This window comes from Gouania willdenowi, chromosome 10, assembly GCF_900634775.1.
Source record: "Gouania willdenowi chromosome 10, fGouWil2.1, whole genome shotgun sequence".
Taxonomy (NCBI): Eukaryota; Metazoa; Chordata; class Actinopteri; order Blenniiformes; family Gobiesocidae; genus Gouania; species Gouania willdenowi.
The window spans coordinates 19,497,477-19,518,889 of NC_041053.1; the positions used below are offsets into that span (position 1 = coordinate 19,497,477).

General features: G+C 39.8%; 1 protein-coding gene across 1 annotated transcript; it reads left to right on the forward strand.

The window, feature by feature from the left end:
* The first annotated feature begins 1,755 nt into the window (after positions 1–1,755).
* On the forward strand, positions 1,756–19,646 carry LOC114471324 (alpha-1A adrenergic receptor-like). The gene is made up of 2 exons (XM_028460072.1): positions 1,756–2,898; positions 17,601–19,646. The coding sequence occupies exons 1-2, from the start codon at positions 1,938–1,940 to the stop codon at positions 18,152–18,154; spliced, it is 1,515 nt and encodes a 504-aa protein (XP_028315873.1). The 5' UTR covers positions 1,756–1,937; the 3' UTR covers positions 18,155–19,646.
* The last annotated feature ends 1,767 nt before the right edge of the window (positions 19,647–21,413 follow it).

Genomic DNA, 21,413 nt, shown 5'->3' on the forward strand with positions numbered 1-21,413 from the left:
CGTCCGTCATTTTGAAAAAAATAGTCATAATCTTTCCTTTAATGTTTAGGGTTAGGAGTAAAATTAGGGTGTATCTAGTAGGAAAAATTAAGGTAGCAAAATATTGTACGTGTATGTGTACATATTTACTATGCTATTAGTGCGCATGCGTCTGTAGGAGGCTGTCACGCTTAGGATTATTTTTCACTACACAAATCCATAATTTTCTACTTAACATGCAGTATATTGATAACCATTGGACAGAGTTTCAGTTGTTATGTTATTAGACGTTACACAAACATAAATCACACAGAGTGAACTTTTCATTGTTTTTCGCTAAAAAATTCACTTTTAGGCCATTTTCGGTGGCTTGTCACTCTTTTCTAGCTTGTGCCATATTTAATTACAAGTGGTGGTTTTACCTTCTAATTTTTGGTGCATCAGTATTTAAGTCACAATATCCAAGCAATAAGTCCTGGGTGTCAGTATTTACAGTTTTGTGCTAATTTTATAGCAATTTGTACAACTTTTGTATGGAATTTTGTTAGAATTTGCAGATTTTCAGAAATATAGTGCTTGTGACAATTCACATTAGAAAATGACTACAATATTTGTAATATAAACAATGAAAAAACTGGGAAGTTGAATTTAAATTGCATATTTGGGCAGACTGAGTGAGACTTGTGGAACTGACTAATGGTTTTCTCTGTCATTTTTGCCGGCCACGTTGGATGTACTGAGTTTGCATGTTGTCCCCGTGTTTGTGTAGGTTGGGTGTTCCAGCTTCCTCCCAAAGTTCAAAAACATGCGTTAGGTTGACAGCACACAAGTACTCTTGTACAAGTATAGGCTACAGAAACGATGAATGAATTCATACAAATATAAATGATAGTGGACAGCATGGTCATTTCAATTCATTTTCTGTCATGATCAAGATGTTTGTTCCCGTCAGAAAAGACTATGACAAACGATTCCAATTGCATGGGCACCAGTGAAGTTAAATTGTTTTGCCATTTTCTCAAATGTTCTGGGGAAACGTAAAGAGGTCCAAACAAGATTCAGAAATCTTTATTTGTCCCCGAGGGACAATTCAGTTTCAGTTACACCTACATATTGATATTGATAACCACTGGGGTTTCTGTCATGTTATTTATAATTAACTATATGTGATTCAATGGTGCGAGTGGCTGCGCCCTCAGTGCAGCTTATTTTGTGTGTGTGTGAATGGCAAGCCCTTTTAACATTTAATAAGATATCTGTAATACAATTGTTACACGTAACAATTGTATTACAGATATCTGCAATTGAATTACAACATGTCGAAATTGAATTCTTGATATCTGCAATTACATTTTTACATGTAACAATTGAATTGCAGATATCTGCAATTCAGTTTCTACATGTCGAAATGACATTTTGACATGTAGAAATATATTTGTTACGTGTGAAAATGGCTTTACAGATATCTTGAATTAACATTTCAACATGTCAAAATTACATTTGAACATGTTCAAATGTAATTTCCACTAGTGAAAACTAAATTGCTACATGTCCGCCAGACTTATTAAATGTTAAAAGGGCTTGCCATAGTGTGTGTGTGTGTGTGTGTGTGTGTGTGTGTGTGTGTGTGTGTGTGTGTGTGTGTGTGTGTGTGTGTGTGTGTGTGTGTGTGTGTGTGTGTGTGTGTGTGTGTGTGTGTGTGCGCGTGCGTGCGTGTGTGTGTGCAGGAGAGAAGCAGGACATGACCGCCTCCCTCCCTCCTCAGTGCAGAGCAGAGCAGAGGCTGAGGGACAGAGGACTGCAGCTCCTCAGATGTTGATCTCACTGCGCACAGATCTCTCACCGATCAGCTCACTCATGTAGATAATGTGGACATTGTTCTTGGCTTAGAGAAGCTTTTTCCTAAGGTGCACTCATAAGTTATCTGAAGCCTGCTATGGAGGACTCTTTGAGTCAAAATGAGTCTGAGAACTGACAATGTCACCAACTTGTGGACAAATGTTTCCTCGGACTTCGGGGCATCTTCTCTGGCCAACTTCACCAACAGCTCCGGAGATGAGCGCAGGGAGCCCGGAGAGGTCTCCCTCACCCGGGCCATCCCGCTGGGCTTGGTGCTGGGGGCTTTCATCGTGTTCGCCATCGCTGGTAACATCCTCGTCATCCTGTCCGTGGTGTGCAACAGGCACCTGCGCACCCCGACTAACTACTTCATCATCAACCTGGCCATCGCCGACCTGCTGCTGAGCACTACGGTGCTGCCGGTGTCCGCCACCCTGGAGATCCTCAACTACTGGGTGTTCGGTAGGATCCTGTGTGACATTTGGGCTGCGGTGGATGTGCTGTGCTGCACCGCGTCCATCATGAGCCTGTGCGTAATATCCATAGACCGCTACATCGGTGTGAGCCACCCGCTGCAGTACCCGGGCATCGTGACGGAGAAGCGGGCTCTGCTGGCCATGCTCGGGGTCTGGGTGCTGTCTGTGGTCATCTCCATCGGACCTCTGCTGGGCTGGAAGCAGCCTCCGTCCCCGGACGACAAAGAATGTCTCATCACCGAGGAGCCGTTTTACGCACTCTTCTCCTCGCTGGGATCCTTCTACATCCCACTGGTGGTGATCCTGGCCATGTACTGCAGGGTCTATATAGTCGCTAAAAGGACCACTAAAAACCTGGAGGCAGGTGTGATGCGTGAGAGGATGAACTCCAGCGAGCTGACCCTCAGGATCCACAAAGGTTCCCAGGTGCACGAAGACTCCGTGAGTTCTGGCCCCGGTAAAGGCAGAGCGCAGCAGGCCAGGAGCTCCCTGACGGTCAAACTCCTCAAGTTCTCCCGAGAGAAGAAAGCAGCAAAGACTCTTGGGGTCGTGGTGGGCATGTTTACCCTCTGCTGGCTGCCCTTCTTCCTGGCCTTACCCATTGGTAGGTGTTTTACACTCGTTTACAATCACAACTGACATTGTTGTCACAGTGACACGTTCACTGCACTATTATTCTCCCCCCAAAACATCTCCATCCTGAGATCTTACCCAAACTTACAATTCAAGTTATAACTAGTTTTATTACTAATGATATTGTCAGAGGTGAAAGTAACTGATTACAAGTACTCAAGTTACTGTAATTTAGTTGCTTTTATTGCTACTTGTACTTTTGAGTATGTTCTAAGTTTACTTAATTACACTTTAAAAGAAGTAATTTGTTACATTTCTACAACCAATAACCATTACTGAGCAAATTATTAATATTTTTTTTGTTTAAAAACAATTAACAAACTTTCTGAAACTACAAAAAATGAAATGGTCAGACAACAACCAAATGCATCACATAATAGGCGACCAGTCAGATTAAATGTAATGTACTGCACCAAAAGATCATTGAATGCTGGTTATTTTCTCAGTTTATAAATGTAGCTATACTGAGAGCCTAATGTTTTTTTTTTTAATTTGTATTTAATTCATTGGTATTATTTTATTTTTTAAAATACCTTTGTGGAAAATAAATTAAGATCCAGCCTTTTTGAGGTTCTACATGAGATGTTTACTGTATGCAAGGGAACCGTGGTAAGATTAATTACCAAAAATAAACATGGGGGATGAAAGTAACCAGTAACTTTTAGTTGGAGTACTATTTAATTGAGCTACACTTTTTGCTTGTACTTGAGTATTTTATGCTTGACTTACTTGTACTTGAGCTACAATTTCAATCAAGTAACAGTACTTGTACTTGAGTAGAATATATCAGTACTCTTTACACCTCTGGATATTATGTTCTTTGATGAGTTGATGCTGTGGGTGGCTGCTGCAGGTATAAATCATGATGCTATAGCTGCAAAAAGTCTCCACTAGCATTCACTGTTCTGACCCGTCACCAAATGCACCAGTGGGCTTTGATATATTACAGCTGTTAAAATACCCTGGAGGGATTATATATAACAGCAACCATAATTTACAGCAGCACATCATATCCTGCAGTTTATACAACTTCAGCTATAATTCAGGGGTTTTTTTCCATCATATTGGAGTTCATAAAATTGATTTTCTAACAAACTTATTGCCGTGCACTTTACTCCATGACAAGATGGAACATTTTAGGACTTATGAGAGGAATTTGTTTGAAGTTTATCCAAACATTCCAAGCGCTATAATTTTACCAACTCTCCATTCATGAATGGGTGAACCATCTTGTGCATACCAAGTGGGGAGCAGGCAGTGTCCCAGTGCTCTGCTCAGTTTTTTCAGAGTCTGACCTGACATTGGCTGGCATTCAACATCCTGCTGTCCCAGCTGCAGTAGAGATTAAACAATACACTGCAGTGAAGCCCTCAGCTTTGGGCTCTGCTGAGATGAGGTGGTTAGGTAAACACTAGGTCTTCTTCTGGTGCCCGAGTTCAGATAAATGACTAGATGAGCTTTAAACACGGAGCTTTATTAAATGTTTAATCGTTCCCACTGTGGTGCAATTACCACAAACACGTGTCTATGTGTTGGCACTGGTGTTAATCTGTTGTGGTTTTATTTGAGTGACTTTATGCCCTTTTCCTCAAGCTGGAGCTCATCAAACGCTCTCACTCTTTACCTGAGGTGGGGTCATGTGTTGCAGTGGCACATAGCAGGGATTATTTTGCCTGAAGGTATTTGGACTGAAATACCTAAAGTACACATCAGGTTCCACTTTCCTTAACTTTTCCTCTACTGATCCACAAGCTTTCAAAGAGAATATAGATGTGAGGATTTTAAAGAGCTGCCACTTTTAAGTAACATTAGGAAGTAGCCTGCCAAGAACCTCCAAGGGATTTGCTTCTGTACGGTCCCTGGTGAAGCATACTGATACCTTGTGACCAAGTGGTTTTCATCATTATTAACTGACCTCCGAGCTGCATGAAAGAAAAGCACACAAATAGGTTCAACAGTCCACCGTTCGAGGTCTCCACATGATGCAAGGGCTTCATGATGTCAGAGGAGGACACTGAAACTAATTTCTCTGTACAAATAACCAGTGTTCAGGGCCTGAACGCGTTCAATGAACCATTGTTTATATTTTGGGCAAACGTGAACTGAATGTACAGTATTTCTGCCTGATGAACATTATTGTGAACTGCGCTCTAAACTTTGTTCAGCAGAGTGCCAGATTACGACAGAGCCTAAAACACATGTAAACAGGCTTTAATTACGTAGGGGGAAAAGAACAAATCTGGCAACCCCAGCCACCACAGAGAAGCATTGCTGCAGAGTGCAGCACCAGCAGCTTTACCTCAGATTCTGTCTATGATTAATACAAAATCTTCGTATGATCACTTAAAAGAAGGTCGCTGATGATCCAGGCGTGAAACATTTTACATTTTTGTGATAACATCAACAACGTCAACAGCAAAACTGAAATGGCAGCCATTCAGTCCACAGCAGCAGCTTTTACCCATACAGTATGTTATCAAAAACAGGAGGAAAACTCTTAAATCACATGTATCAAATCCAGCCCTTCAGAGAACCCAATTCGGCACGCTGGAGAAAATTGAAAATGATAGAGAAAACATTAACCATTGTGTAAATTACCAAATAATTCAGTTGTAAATTGAAAGAAATCGAAATTTTTTCCAAAATCCTGCAATTTTTCTCAAATTATTTTACAAAATCTCCCCAAATTGAACAAAAGTTGGTCAAAAAAATAAATAAATCAAAGGACATTTATGTATTTGTCACTTATTCCTTAGACATTGTTGATGCCTTTCATACTTTATCTAATTTATAACTGGAAGTGCAAATTGTTTGTTTTCCCGCCAAAAACTGCAGCCCACTTGTGATCGAACTGATCTGTATTTGGTCCTGTCAAACTCCCCTTTTTAATGACAAAATTATCAAAACAAAAACAAAGGTGCAATAATTTTCTAAACCTGGAAACAATTCCCATCAAATTCCATTTCATACCAGCTGGGCATGTGGTAAAATGTCAGGAGGTTAATAACTCACAGCAACATACTGTGTCAAAAGTTTTAGAACACCACACTTTTTCCAGTTCTTTACAGAAAATTATTCAGTTTATTGTGTCCTTGCACTCTGAAATGAAAGCATAGAACAAATAAGCAATTTGAGTTGAAAAAGAAATCATGGAATCAATTTATAAACCAAAATGTATTCTAAACTTTTGACTCATCAAAGTACAGTGTTCCAACACTGCTTTTAGGCAGACAGAGGGGGTTGTAAGTAACCAAAAAACATTATTATTTGATTATGAACTATGAACTGAAATTTATGAACTGAACTTTAAACTCGTTTGTGTAGAAAAGTAACTTTCCCAACACTGCAAATAGCATATGGGAGACGAAATGGTGGGCTAAACTTTTCCTTAGAAGCATGATGGGAGAGAAGATAAGTCTGTCCTGCTCCCTGAGTATTCATTAGCCTCCACCCACTGAGTGGGATTTCCTGTTTCACACTTGTTATTACCGTGCTCCTTCCTCTGCATGCTGTCACTGACATGCATCGTAGGTGGAGGGTGTGTTGGCCAGCGTCTGTGCATTGGTGGCAGGAAAAGGCTTGTCTGTGTGCGTGATGGTATGTGTTTTATGTGTGTGAATTGTGTGCCTTCTGAGTCATGGTTCTTACATCTGTGGTTTAAGATCTTGTGATTAGCATTAACGCTGTGTGACTTCATTAGGATTCAAACTCCCACATTTTAGAGCCTGGAGAAATGTCTCCGCTCCACATCTGATCTTACCTGTCTGTATGAGATCTATTCTTGCACATAACTGGCAACTTGCCTTCCCACAATCCCAATCATTATAGTGGTTTTCTTTTTTTACCTTTAATTTAGACGTCAATTCAGTGTAGAGTTTGGGAGCTACTGTCAATCTCAGTCTAGGCCAGCTCTATTAGACACAAAATAGACAAACTTGACCCCCACTCCCAGAGCATATTTAGGGCAGAAAAAAACAGAATTCATTTTCTAATACGGAAAAATGATTATGACACGGAAAAAGCAATTCAACTCCTTTTCTCTCCCATGCGCTTTACTCAAAATCAGGCCCCAATATGACACAAAATTGTCTCAAATGCATGATTGGGGACAATATCCTGCATTTAAACAGTATTTTCACCACAAAAATGGTGATTGAACGTCGAGAAAGTGTGAGAAACGAACAAATATGTCTAATTTCATACATTTCGTTTGCTACCCGTTACGGTGAGACTAGTGATCATGTTACCTGTCATTGAAAATAAATGCAACGCTTCATCTGAAGTGTGTTTTTAATGCGTTGTGATAAAAAAGCGGTTTAGATAATTATGACTGAATTAAAATCTGAAAAGGCACTGGTACAAAGACAGGTTTAGCTGTTGGTGTATTGGTTGAACTGGTGGATATTTTACCTATTGACACGCCACAGCAGACATCTACAATCACATGACTGAGCGGGAATTAAGAGTTTCACAAATGTTTTTTTTGGACAATATCTCACATTTCCATGGTATTTTTCCCTTTATATAAGTAGTTGAGCATTGTGGCTAACGTCACTTTTGCTACATATCGCTTGATTTCAGCGTAACCCTCGCAGCTTCCGTAAATCATCTGAAGCATATAAAATGTAAAATTAATAAAAGTAGTTAACTATTAACACTATTTAACATGCTTGGTATGATTTGGGGAAGTTTAATAACCAGTAAAGTCATCTAAAAAAAAAAAAGGCCCTACGTATTTAATCTCTAATTGAGTTTCATTAATAGTGCTTTATTTAAAATGTTCAAACATAGGCTATATGTGCTTTAACTTTTAAATGTTGGTCTCAGTAGCAAACCTGTGCTGCCACTGTATTCATCAGATCAATTGTTTCTGTGGCACATATAGGGATGGATACCTTCCACATTTTAACCGATGTGGTATTGCGGTACCTGTTTATTGGTATTGGTCAATGGTACTATTGTGTGTGTTGTGTGGTAATAACTTGCATGTTTAATAATAAAATCTCCCTTAATTACAACTACGCAGTGTTTTTTCCTAATAATGCACAAATGAAAACAGCTCTATGTGACATTCAGCCCTCTGACAGAAAGAGGGCGCGTTGACAATAGATCAGATAAAATATGAGGAACCGAGCTGATAATGATAACTAATGCAAGTTAAATGCCAAGCTAACGTCATCCTAAGGCTAGGATACAGTGTGCGATTTTTTCAATTGTTGTACTCAGGTCCAGCTCAAACTGTGCGACTCAGACGCAGAGCTCGAATGTGCGCAGCTCACGATTCATGTTCTCACACTGTACGGTCCAACACTCTGACTGCTTACACTGTACATTCACACACACACACGACACGTCGGGGTCTTGTTTCCGGAAATGCCACGTACAAATAAGAAGAAGAAGAACAACACTGAAGCGTCGTCATTAAAACAGACGAAAAAGAAAAACCCGGAAGTGGAGAGACGCTTGCAAATCTCAGCAAAAAGAGTTTATGTGATGTGATGGACCAGGAGCTGGCTGGACAGACGTGGGCACGACAGTCCTTACATTTTACAGCGGTCCTACGGTGTTCGCGCATGCGCAGTGTGAGCGTTTACGGTAAGCCGGTCCGTGGCACTACTTCAACTGTGGGATACCCTCACGAGGAGCGACTACGACCTACGATTGCTGATCGGGAGCTGGTCGTGAGGTGTTGATCGCTTCTCGTGACCCCATGTATACTGCATGATACACGACACACGATCGAGCAGAGACTCGCACGATCCCACAAAATAGTCGCACAAGTCACAAGTCGGCTCAAAATGGGCCAAAAATCGCACAGTGTATGCCTGCCTTTAAACACAAGGGTTTTTACTTTGAGCAGACGAAGATGATAATGTATCACTTGCATCGTCATTGTTGCTGTTGCCTTTCTCACCACATGTTAAGTCCTTTTCTCCTCCATGTTACTGGCTACAGATGACAAATCAATACAGTGTGTTTAAAAGGTGCTTTCTCAGATTAGATGGATTTCTGCCACTGGCCTTGCACTTTGCATCACAAATATTGCAGCAAGCATAATCTGTAATCTTTGAAAAGCAGAGCCATACTTTCAATCGCTTTCAATCAGACATTGTTTGATTTATTACTCAGTTTATTTGACAGGGACAATGTACTTTCATTAACTTTCCAGTAAATGTACCAGAGTTAGCCAATGGCTATTTTCCATCTGTTGTCCCTGTACAGATGTTACAAAAATCATCTTGAGAACAAGATACATCAACATTAATACGAAAAAAATTCATAAAAAGGTATAAAACACTTTGTACAATACACATTTAATTAACAACTGTATAATTAAGTGTGAGTTTCTTAGCAGTGTCAGGAGCAAGAGACACACTTGCTGAACCTGCTGCTACTGACGTCAGCATACTCTTGTGCGTACAATACTGCATTCAGTGAAGTTTGGAAAATCGCCCTATACTCTTCCGTTTCCTCACAGTCAAAAGGATGCACTTATAGCGAGTAGCGAATTCGATACCCATTCCTATTGGCACATTATTGACTTTATGAACATAAGCTTCTGCTTCTTAGACACTGTATTTGTGATGCTAAAATACAATAATGTGCCTGGGCTAACAATGGATAATATGACAGTGATGAGAAAAACTTGTCAGGTGTCTGGAACCTTCCTTCACATTTCTGTTTTTTGACTTGTATTGTCACTGGTGTTGTGCTAGTTTCTGAAAATTGGTAACTAGTTCCCACTACTAGTAACTTTACTAAAAAAGTAAGTCAGTTACTTTATTATTTACTTAGTACTTTATTACTTAAATAAAAAAGTAAAGCAATTCTATGAAAAGCAGAATTTGATTAATGCTGCTGGAGACAATAATTATAATTAGATATAATTATTTGTTTTTTGTTATTTTGTGTTTTTCCATTGATTTAAAAAAAGTAAGATAGATAAGAATATCGATAAAGTACAGGATCGATAAGAGTAGTAGTATAGCAGTATACCCATCCCTAATGTTGAAGAGGTAAAGCCACAGTATTGTTTGCTTTATTGATGTAATCTATGCTTTAAAACTTACATTTTAGATTTATTTAAAGTTTAAATAAATATGAAATTGTTTATTATGAAACAGATTGATTTATTGCATGTGTTCATTGGAAAAATACATGACAAGAGGCCCATAAAAATCATTCAACCCGACCTTAGAGCCATCATTTTATTACTGTATGTAGGACAATAGGTTACACGCTGTTGGTCAACCTGAACGTTTCATTATCGCCAGTGACCTTTTATTATTCTGACTCACATAATAAGTAACAAAAGCCGATCAACTTCACAGTATTAATCCCAGTCAGTTTATAAGTGAGCTAAGCTAAACCTCCAGTCCAGTTGTTTAACATTCCAGAATCAACAGGTTCTGAATGACTGAGAGCCTTCCCAGACATGTCTTTATTATCATTACGTCCTATGTTATTGATTAATCGATAACTGTAATCGACTCGATTAATCAGCAGCGCTCAATAACCAGTCAGGCTCTAATAGAAATAGACGACAGAACAATGTTGCAGCCGGCCAAAAGTGAATTAGTTTACCAATCTACATAAATACAACCAAGTTAGTTAATCTAAGAAGTAATGCATTAGAGTAAAACTAAAAACTAACACTTTACAGTAATACTAATAGTCACACAAATAAACCATTTATCTCCAACACCTGTTTGTCATAATCTTGTGTAAACAAGACTAAGTTCAGAGTTCACTCCATTCCTCACCAACTGACCAAAGTCATTAGAAAGTTGTCATAACATTTCTTCTTCATATCTGAGCCGTACTGCATTACAGTAACTGGTGGCAATGATCTGTTCGGTGCACATTCTTGAGATTTTTTAATGTTAAAGAAATAAACCCAGATTATGGACAAAGGTTTGACTGGGTCTTTATATGATGGTGAGGATACATGGGGCTTAATATTCAGTGTCACTAACATTGTAAAGACAGGGACTGAGAGAAATGAACAGGTCGTAAGTTCCTACACATTTAGCTGTTTATTTCATTTTTTTACTCACTCCAAGACAAACCATGAGTCTGAAGTTGTGTTGTTTCACTTTACACTTATAACTGCAGTGTGTTAAAGCAAAGTACAAACACTAATATTCTGTGAAGACACATTTATAGCAAATCCTGAAAGCTGTAATCGCAAATGTGAGAGAAACCAACACCTTTGAGGTGACAATTTTCATTTCCGAGTGTATGCAATTTTTGGGAGCAATGGCACTTCTGTATGTTCCGAGTATGTTCTCTTCACTTTTTTTTCTTCTTTATCTTTGTTTGTGTTTTTGTGTAATTTGGCTGGTTGGCCCCGGTGCTTCAGGGGGTAATTGAAATGCTATTTGGAGAGGGGGAAATAATGAGATTGCAGCATGTCAAAGCGTTGGAGAATAGAGGAGGTGGCAGAGATGAGCTGGAAGGGCCAAAGGCCAGAGGAGGTGAAGGCGAAGGGCTCTGGGATGTCAAACCAATTTACCAAAAATAACTTTATCCTTGGGCTTTACTGAAAGCAATGTGAGAGGCCAATAACGTCTCTGTCCTCTCAGATTAGGACTTATTAATCATGTGTATTGGTGTCTTATGAAACGGCTTCTGTGAGTACAAGAAGAACAGATTGTGTGTGTGTGTGTCACTGTGTGTGTGTCACTGTGTGTCTGTGTGCGTGCCCAACTTTCGGAATAAAGTGCAAACATTTCTCGGGTGAGACTAGAAACAACAGCTGAAAACTAATCCATTGTCTTAGCACATACTCCTTGCATCCTGTGCACTTCACACTGTTTTAAACATAAACACTTCTGCATTGACAAAATGGAGATGGTTTGCACAAATCCTAAACACACAAATATGGGCCATATCTGGCTTCAGGAAGGTCTGCTGACAGTAAAGGTTTCCTCTATCTTTGATCACGGCCAGCGGGGGAAAAAAGATGCCGCTGCGGGAGGGCTGCGTCGCACCTTCAGGACTCTGAAAGAGCCACTGGATGTTTACGCTGCCTCCTCAGGAACAGGAACAAACAGATCAGTGTTGTGTAGCACACATCCAACTCCTATAGAACATTTGAGATGCTTACATAAATGTGGTGTAGCCCCACAGATCGTTTTTTCATAAACGTCTCCACTTCTGACTAACCAAGCCAGATCAATGAGTTCTGCTTTAAACTTAAAAGACCAGTGGAAGCATTGGAAAGGCAGTTTATCCCTCAGAGCAAGAAAGTTCAGTTGATGATAAAAAGGTGGGAAAAAAATAAAGTGATGCATGTCTGTAACAACCTTATTCAGCATTGTGAGACTAGGGGTAGAATAGAATATTATCCGTTTATAGTCATGTATTATGAATTTGCACATGCCCCTCCCAACAACATTCAACGACTCTTTAAAGCTTCAAGCCAAACAGGACGAATAGGGGATTTTGTACTTGGTGTACGCATTGTGCTGAGTGATGTTTAAAAAACCAAACTGTAAAAACTGTAATGGCTCCATTTGCATTGATTCCAGTTGTTAGCATTAGAATGAATATCAAAGTGCTGTAAAAAAAAAAAAAAAAAAAAATTTTTAAGAGAAAATAGGTTTTCCAAACATCATCTTGAATAGCTACTTTTTTAATTAACATTATAAGTATTTAAGAATTGTTATGCCAGGCTACCTGGACTCAAAACGCCACTCACTTTGTTTTTCTTGTTGTTGTGTACACGAGTTAAAATTGCTACTCTTCTGTTGTTCGTGAACGGATCGGGCTGAAATTTAGTAGGTATAATCTATGGATGCGTACGCATCGACACTCGGTGCCCGATTTTTGGCCTATTGGGGCCTCAAGGGACCCCAAAAGAAAAGAAAAAAATGAAGGTCGATTTCTCATTTATTTGCGAGTCAAATATTACAGCGGTTGGTGGTACCGAATCATTTGCACATACCAATATTTAAAATGGGGCCCATTACCTCGTACGTGTCACTATTCAAATGACTACTCCTCCATTAGTTCTCGTTAGATCGGAATGCAGTTTGGTATGAATACTCTATGAATGAACATGATGACATGCTTGTAGCCCTTTTTTTGAAATGGGGCTCGGGTGCTCACCCCCCATTTTTGGTAATTTCCCGAATTATGGGAACATAGTCGCGTGCTATATTGTTTAAAAGGTAATTCCACGTAGATTACGATTATGCCTCACAGAATTTAATTAGGGGCTCGAGGGGCCTGTGAACCCCACCACTCGTTTTTCAGCAAATTCCATGAAAGTAGTTTTTTTATTTATTTGTGAGTCAAATATTGCGACAGTTGTTGGTACCAAATCATTGACACATACCAATAAATGAAGGGTCCCATTACGCCGTATGTGCCACGGGGGAGCCAGGGGGCCCCAAAATTCAAATGATTACTCTTTCGTAAATGCTCGTTGAATCGGGCTGTAATCTGACATGGATATTCTATGAGCGGATATCAAGAGCCTCTTTGAGGCTTTTTTGAAAGGGGGGCACCCCCTTTTCCGGTAATTTCTAAATTTATCGGAACATACGTAGTCATGTGATATATCGTTTCAAAGGCAATTTAACGTAGATTCCAATTTTACGTTGCACAATTTGATTTGTTTTACTCGGTGGAAGCGAGTCATTTGACTGAATTCTCTGGAACGTGGTACGTGCTATTTGGCGCGGAGACGTTCCGCGGGCCCGGCCGTGGTTCATCAGACCTGATTAAGTATACTTTTACAAAATTGTTTACAGTCAAACATTGTGATGTTTGTAATACATCAACAATCTGTGTGGATGGTTTGTGTTGGACAGTCTGAAAAAGTTTGGCATCAATTGAGCAAAAAATGTGGTAGGAGATAGGTTTAATAACTTTTACAGTTTTTTGAAAACTGAAGGAATGGACTTGATAATTTGTAATAAGTTTGACTCTACTAAAGTCTTTTCAGAGTTGGGGCTAAATTTTGGTAAAGTTGGAGATCTGTAGCACATATGGTCAAATGGTTGTGAATTTTTAATGGCACATGGGAAGTATGATTTCCTTGGAAAATGAAGACAGACAAAATTAAGAACATGCAGGATAATAATAGGTTCCTGGCCCCTAATGATAAAGTGTTTCTGTGAGGCTGATAAGCTAAAAATAGTTCATATAAAGACAAAAAGTAATTTCTTGACCAAACCTTGGATATTTGGCAGCACAAAGACAAAAGTACAGCAAATAAGTGATATATTTCCAAAGAAACAAAATAAATTCAAAATGTTGGCAGTTTTTATGGCATTTGAGAGGTTTTTACAACAAACTCAGACTCACACAGAGGCCGATGAAAAGACGAAACGGTTGGTTTTAAAGCCCTCGCCCTGCTCTGCATCCAAGTCACACTCGTAAATCATCAAGTAATGGACTTGCATTTAAATGTCTGAAAGCAGTGAGAAACAGTACGTTTTGAAGGCTGGGGGAAAAAAAAAATCTGCCAACTAGCAGCGTGTGTTTCTGTCGCCCTGTGACGACACTTTTAAATAAGCCAATTGTTTGCTACAGCTGTTGATCAAAGTGACAAGGGGCTGTGAGTCATTCCCACACAGGAGATTTAGAGATATGGGTGTCTTACAGGTTCTCCCGGGAAGTGATAGAAATTTAAGGATGTGGGTGGTGTCAAGACACAGTTTACTCCATTCTGCCAACATGACAAACACAAATCATCTCTCTGTTTCACACTCATCTCACACTTGCTTTGCTCGATAATTCCCTGTTTTTGTCCTGTGGCTTTTCCGTCTCACCTCGTTAGCTCTGGAGACATCCTTCCTGTGTTTGAGCTCAGCAACGCTTGGACCCAAAGCTCTACCAGAGTAGCTTTATCCAATTTGGCTGCAGCCAAAACCTTGTTATACAAGTGAACAACTCCTCGCTGAGCTTTTGTGCAATGTTACCACAATTAGGAGTGTTTATTAAGGTAATTAGCCCTGTTAAATTCTATTGACGAAGCACATGCATACAAATGAAACCAGGTGCGCTGGTGCTGAATAGGCTGCAGATTACAAAACGCCAACATCCGGCAAGGAAGTAATAAATTATCAAGCACTGTGTGTACACAAAATGCAGAGATTCAGGAAGCTCCTATTGTATGAAAACGTATTCAACCTCTTATCTATGAGTTCAATCAAGGAAAGAATGCTGATGGATGGTCGTACAATTACACTGCCATGGTCATTATGTAACTGTTTTGGTTAACTAAATATAATCTAACCACATGTTGGTTGGATTATATTCATTTAATTTTTTTATTTTTGGTATTTATTTGCTATATTTATTTTTCTGTTGGGACATTACTTCTCTCTTATCATTGTCTTTTTTTTTTCACTCCAAGTCACTATTTAACCCACAAACCAGACGTTCCCCATTTTTAAGGTTGAGACTGCTGTTGGAGGGCTGTCTGTAGGCTACATGTTCAGAGCAATGCTATAATGTTTTAGTTATTTTCATGCTGTTTTTGGATAATAATTGTATGATCATATTTATTGACCAGGAAAGAAAGTTAAATAATACGTGAAACATCACATGCAACCACAGCTGCTTTATTATTATTATTATTATTATTATATCTTTACAGCAGCATATTGTTCCTCCACAGTGTGCCAAGTTTAAAAATATGCAGATCATCATGCTCTCCTCTGTGTTATTGTAGGAGCTCAAAATAAACAGAAGGCGGCCCGCCTTGATTTTTATAAAGAACATTAAATCCATTGGGATAGTCTATTATAACAGTGGTACTTGTACCCCTAGGGGCACTTGAGCTTTTTGCAGGGGGTACTTGGAATGATTTAAAAAATGTATTTCCAACATAATGAGTAATTTAATAATCCTTTATCATACACGGTAAATGCTCAGCAGATTTCCCACCTTTTGACAATAAATAACAACAATAGAAGAGACAATAATCCCTGAAAAATGTTCACATGTTGAAGATTTTTAATCTTATCTAAAAAAACAAATTAAACAATCAGATTCACTGGAGGTAAATATTTACACTGCACACTAGGAAATCATTCATCATGTTTTGAGCTGTATAAAGCAGTGGTTTCCAAACGTTTGCTGCGATGCAAGTCCATGTGTGTCGTGGGATTTTGTGACAACCATACATTGCAATATGCAACTACACAAAAAATATTATTTTTTAATGTACTACTTTGTATGCACTCATTTCATAATACAGAGGCAAACTTTATACCCATTTTTTTAACATTTAGTTTCATGAGTAATATAGTTGTCTTTGTCACATTTTATTTGGCATTAGTAAATAATTATGCACATTAACAGATATTGTACATGATGAGCGATAACACGTATTATAAAGGCTATTTTGAACAATAGGTGTACCTTCACTTGTCCTTTGGTGTGTGCCTTGGGCACAAACAGTTTGGGAACCCCTGGTCTAGAGGATAGTTGAGAGCCTTATATGTAAATAGCATGTGAATAAATTGGAGTAATAAAGATAAAGGCTCACTGGGTACACAAGACACAAAAGGTAAGTAAACACTGGTCTATAATAAATATTATAAAATTAGAAGAAATGGTTTACAGAACTATTAAATCCGTCTTGACCATGCTGCCACCTACTGGGTGAAAGATGAGTTGCAGATGATAAAATAACAATCATACATAGCGGTGAACAGAGAGTGTACTGTATATGCATAGCTGAACCAATAGTCTCCATCTGAAAATTATGCAATAACTGTGTCTCTCTCTTAGTATTAAAAAGTATCAACAGAATTTTTTTTTAAAAAGTTGTTTTTTTATGTCTTAATACTGCATCATTCTCCTGCAACCTGAAAACATTCATATTAACAACCTAAAGAGGATGTCTGGAATTTTTTGTGAAAATCTGTAGTATTTCTATTATAGCTTCATTTGTTTCAAAGCACATTACATAATGAGCAGCCGGTAAGTTTGTTACTTAGTAATGCGTTACTCTAATGTGACCACACTTTTCAGTAATAAGTCATTTAACGTGTTTCCAAACCAGTAATCATTTCAAAGTTAGTTATCCGTGCAACAACTCACGTGTTACATACTCGGACAAAATACGAATATATCATATTCAAATTTAAAGTTAAATTTAGACTCAAGTAATCAGTAAAGTAATGAAGTTACTTTTTGAAGGAGTTTGATTACTTTTTCATGGTAACTGATGATGAGCGAGAGTTTGTCGGTTTGGTCAGTTCCATAATATGAGAAGCAGTGATTGATTACATCAGGCTGTAAGGCAGTGTTTCTCAACCTTAGGGTCAGGACCCCATTTGGGCCCACCTGGAATTAAAATGGGATCACCTGAAATGTCTAGTACTTGGTTCAAAAAGTAATTGAATTATTTTTCAAATACACACAAATATCAACTGCATCCTATACTTAAACTTTCTGAAATATAAATCTAGTTCAAATAAAATGCAGTATAAAAATATCTGAGGTGGGGCACTGGTCTTTGTGCACTAATCCTGGCTACTCTGTATCTGTAGCACTTTAATAAACATGATTTAAAAAAATAAAAAAAAATTCTAGAGAAAAAAAAATGTCTCTGGGGTCACAACCAGAAAAAAGGTCGGGAACCCTTGCCGTAAGGGATCAAATGACCACTTTATAAAAACTGAACGTTCTTTCTCATGCTGTCCTCAGGGTCCTTTAATGTGAACCTGCGCCCCCCTGAGCTTCTCTTCAAAGTGATCTTCTGGCTTGGTTACTTTAACAGCTGTCTGAACCCCATCATCTACCCCTGCTACAGCCGTGAGTTCAAGCTTGCCTTCATTCGGATCCTGAAGGGCCAGTGTCACCAGCGCAAGCGCCCGGGCTGGAAGGCCTACAACTACCGCTCCTCCAACTTAACCTCCTCTGGACACTCACGCAAAGGCTCCACAGATCACACTTCAGGCTGTTTGAACGGCAGCCAGCGCACACTGCCGTCCTCGGCCAGTCCCAGTCCCAGCTACCTAAGCAGAGGTCTCCCTCCTTGCCCAGAGGGGGAGACTTTGTACATCTGGGGAGCCTCTACCCCAACACCCTCCACTCCCAACTTATTACCCGGCAGCCCAACAGACCAACCGGTCATGATGAGAGCTGATGTGAGAAGAGGGAGAACAGCTGAGGACTCTGCAGCAAGTGTTTTCTCTTTTTCTTTTGGGAGGAGGGATGGCTCATCAAAGAGAGGCATCCTGCCTGATGACAAGGTGTGACTGCTGGGTTACACTTACTGGGATTACTGCTTAAAGGGTACCTGTAGTGAAAATGTATATAACGAAAAATGTATTTAATGTATTATATACCTTTTGCCATAAACTATGGAGAGTCGCCATTTTGGACAGGATGTGATGCACTTTTTCATCGACCCAGCCTGTCTCTTTAAATAAACACTGCATTGTGTGAGATAAAAGCGTAACAGGTCTGTTTACATTGTGGGAAGTGTAGTTTTTCTGTTAGTCCTTGGCGTGAAGCAGCAGTGTCACCACTTCTTCAATGATAAAGTGCAGCATCTAGGTTGTCTCTTAGGAGAGGATTAATTAATACCTTTCTCACCAACTACCAGCTTCTTGTATGCGACCCTGTGCTGACTCATCATGCAGAATTAGCCTAACATAACAGTGCTGTTAACAGCAGAAACGAGACACGGCTGTATAGTTAGGTGTTGGAAGTGCACAAATATGGCGAGCAACTGTGATGGAAGCTGCATGAAAGGATATCTTTTCATTGAGAATCATCCCATGACGGCGCCGTAAACAACAGGTAACTGTAGGAATGTGCTTCGAGCCCTTTACCTTAGCCACAGATCCTTCTCAGAGCAGCTTGATTTAAAGCAATCCTTGCATATCACCGAATTTTGCCCGAACGCAAATATTTTAAGTGTGTATCCCATACCGATATTAAAGAGCCAACATCTGGATAACTGACTTAGTGTCTTGATTTGGCTTAGAAACGCAAAATACATTTTTTGGGGGTTTTTCTCGTTGTCATAGCAACCATTAGCTTTTACACTCTGCCATTGTTCAGAAATTGTAGACCTTTGGAATCAACGAACGTGCGTCAAACCCTGACTAAAATGGCGACTCTCCATAGTTTATGCCCTAAGGTATGAAATCATTCTAAAAAGTTTTTAATGTGTGTTTTTTTAACAAAAATGTGTACATCATTTGTTTATTTGTAATATATTAAAGACATTTTTGTTATATACTGTACATTTTCACTACAGGTTCCCTTTAAAACAGTGTGTGTGTGTGTGTGTGTTTATGTGTCGCTGTATAGGCCTAAGGATTATTCATCAGCAAGTGTACGTCATAGTCAGTAGTGGTCAGTCAGTGTGAGGTGTCAGTATTGGTTTGACTGTGCTGCTGTTTCAGCTGTTTGTGTCAATGCGTCTAAAAAGACTTATTTCAAAGGACACAAAGACTCAACATCAACATGTTTGCCTTTCTCTGTGGACTTGAGCTGTGCATGTGGTTTGAATTCTATCAAAATGAACATGAAATACAGAAACAACATCCATTCCAAATAACTTTTGTTCAATTCGGGTTCAAATTGCACATGCACCCTGTAAAGAGAAAAATGACTCTTGATATTTTCTTGTTAAAAAAAAAAAAAAAAGGTATAATCAGTTATTTGCTGTGCGCACAATTATCAGATATTGTGTTGTTTGTATGTTTGTAAAAATGTATTAATAAAAACAAAAATTGAGATGCTGCTGAAGAACTTTGAATTATATTTTGTTTAACACAAGGAGGTGATATCTAATTCGGAACAGAGATGGACACAGCATCGACTGTTCAATGTAAAGAGCCTTTATGCAGTTGATGAATCTGTAATTCAAATTGAATTTTAACGAATAGGCTACAACCGTTTTTAAATACAGTGGCTGAATAAACCCCAAAGAGTTATAAAAATAAACCAACTCCAAACGATTAAGACTGTTCTTCCTTCTACACAATATGTAGTGTACTACTATTTAACATTTTGGCTCAAAAACACTACATTTACCTAAACTTATAAAGCAAACATTAATTCCTGTCCAAAGATTCCCGCTTTCACAATTTCTAAAAATTGAAGTATGCAATGTATACATTTCAAATGAAACTGTTTCAAATTAATATAATTGTACAGCATATTGAAATTATATTGTATTTAATATAATATGATCTCAGATTTCATTACAACGCTGAAACATCGTAATATAAAGTTCTATTTCATAATATTTAGTGAGATGTCTCACAACCTCTGTAATAAATGCGTCTGAGGAAGGCAGACAATCTGCCAATCCTGATTGGCCGGTGAAACGCGTCCGTCCGCGAGGGGGTCACCCACCTCCTATAAGGACACGGACAGACGTGCACCATTCAAACACCTCTTCACCTCTCAGCTATCTTGCGTTTTTTTTTTCTTTTTTTGCCAGCTTAACTGTCCACAGGCGGATTCTCTTTATTCCAGTCGATGGACGCTGGCAGAACTAGTGCCTGCTCTAGACCACAACAGGTCGAGAAGGTGGGTATAACTACTCTTACCTTGCTTTGCTTGGTAGGTGCTGTTCTTCACTGCAGAATGGTAGTGAACCTCCGAGCCTCCAGCACACGCCGGTTCCCAGCGGCTCTTTCAGTCCAAGAGGGTTTTTTGTCGTCATCCTGTCCCCTGGAGCAAGCAGTGTGTGCTCGCCCCGGGGGTTCTTGCCCTGTTCCACCAACAGGAGGCTCCTCCACTGTGTGGGAGATCCCTCTGTTGTTGGTCGGGCGGCCACCGGCAGAGGGCTCCACCGCGCAGCGAACGGGCCCTCTGGTGGCGTACGGCCTGCTGCCGCGAGGGGGCTCTACCATTGTACTGTTGGACTGTCTTGAGCCACGCAGGCGGCCCTCAAAAGGGAGCACAGTCACGCCACTTTTGGGCTCCCCGGTTGCTTACAGTCTGCATCCGGAAGAGGGCGCCATTGCTCCTTGGATGACTCCTCTCTCAGTGGGTACACCAGAACGCTTGACCTCCCTCGCCCTGAGGATGAAGAGAACACGGGGCTCTACCGTGGGTGTTACGGATGATATGAAGGGTTACAGGCTGCAGTTTGCATCTGTCCCTCCCCGTTTCGCCGGCATGAATCACTCTCGGGTGCACGGAGAGATGGCCAGTGTGTTACAGGAGGAAATTACATCCCTGCTGTGCAGGGAAGCAATCTCAGTAGTCCTTCCCGCTTGGTCTGGGGAGGGGTTCTACTCCAGGTAATTTCTGGTTCCCAAATGAGGGGGGTTCGGGATCCGTCCAATCCTGGACCTACGGATTCTGAACGAGTACCTCAGGAAATACACTCTCAGGATGCTTACGCATCGACATGTCAATTGGTTCACGTCAGACGCGTATTTTCAAGTTCCAATATATCCCCCTCACAGAAAGTACCAACGGTTTGCTTTCCGGGGGGGTGTTATGAATACCGTGTTCTCTCGTTCAACCTCTTTGAGCCCAATGGTG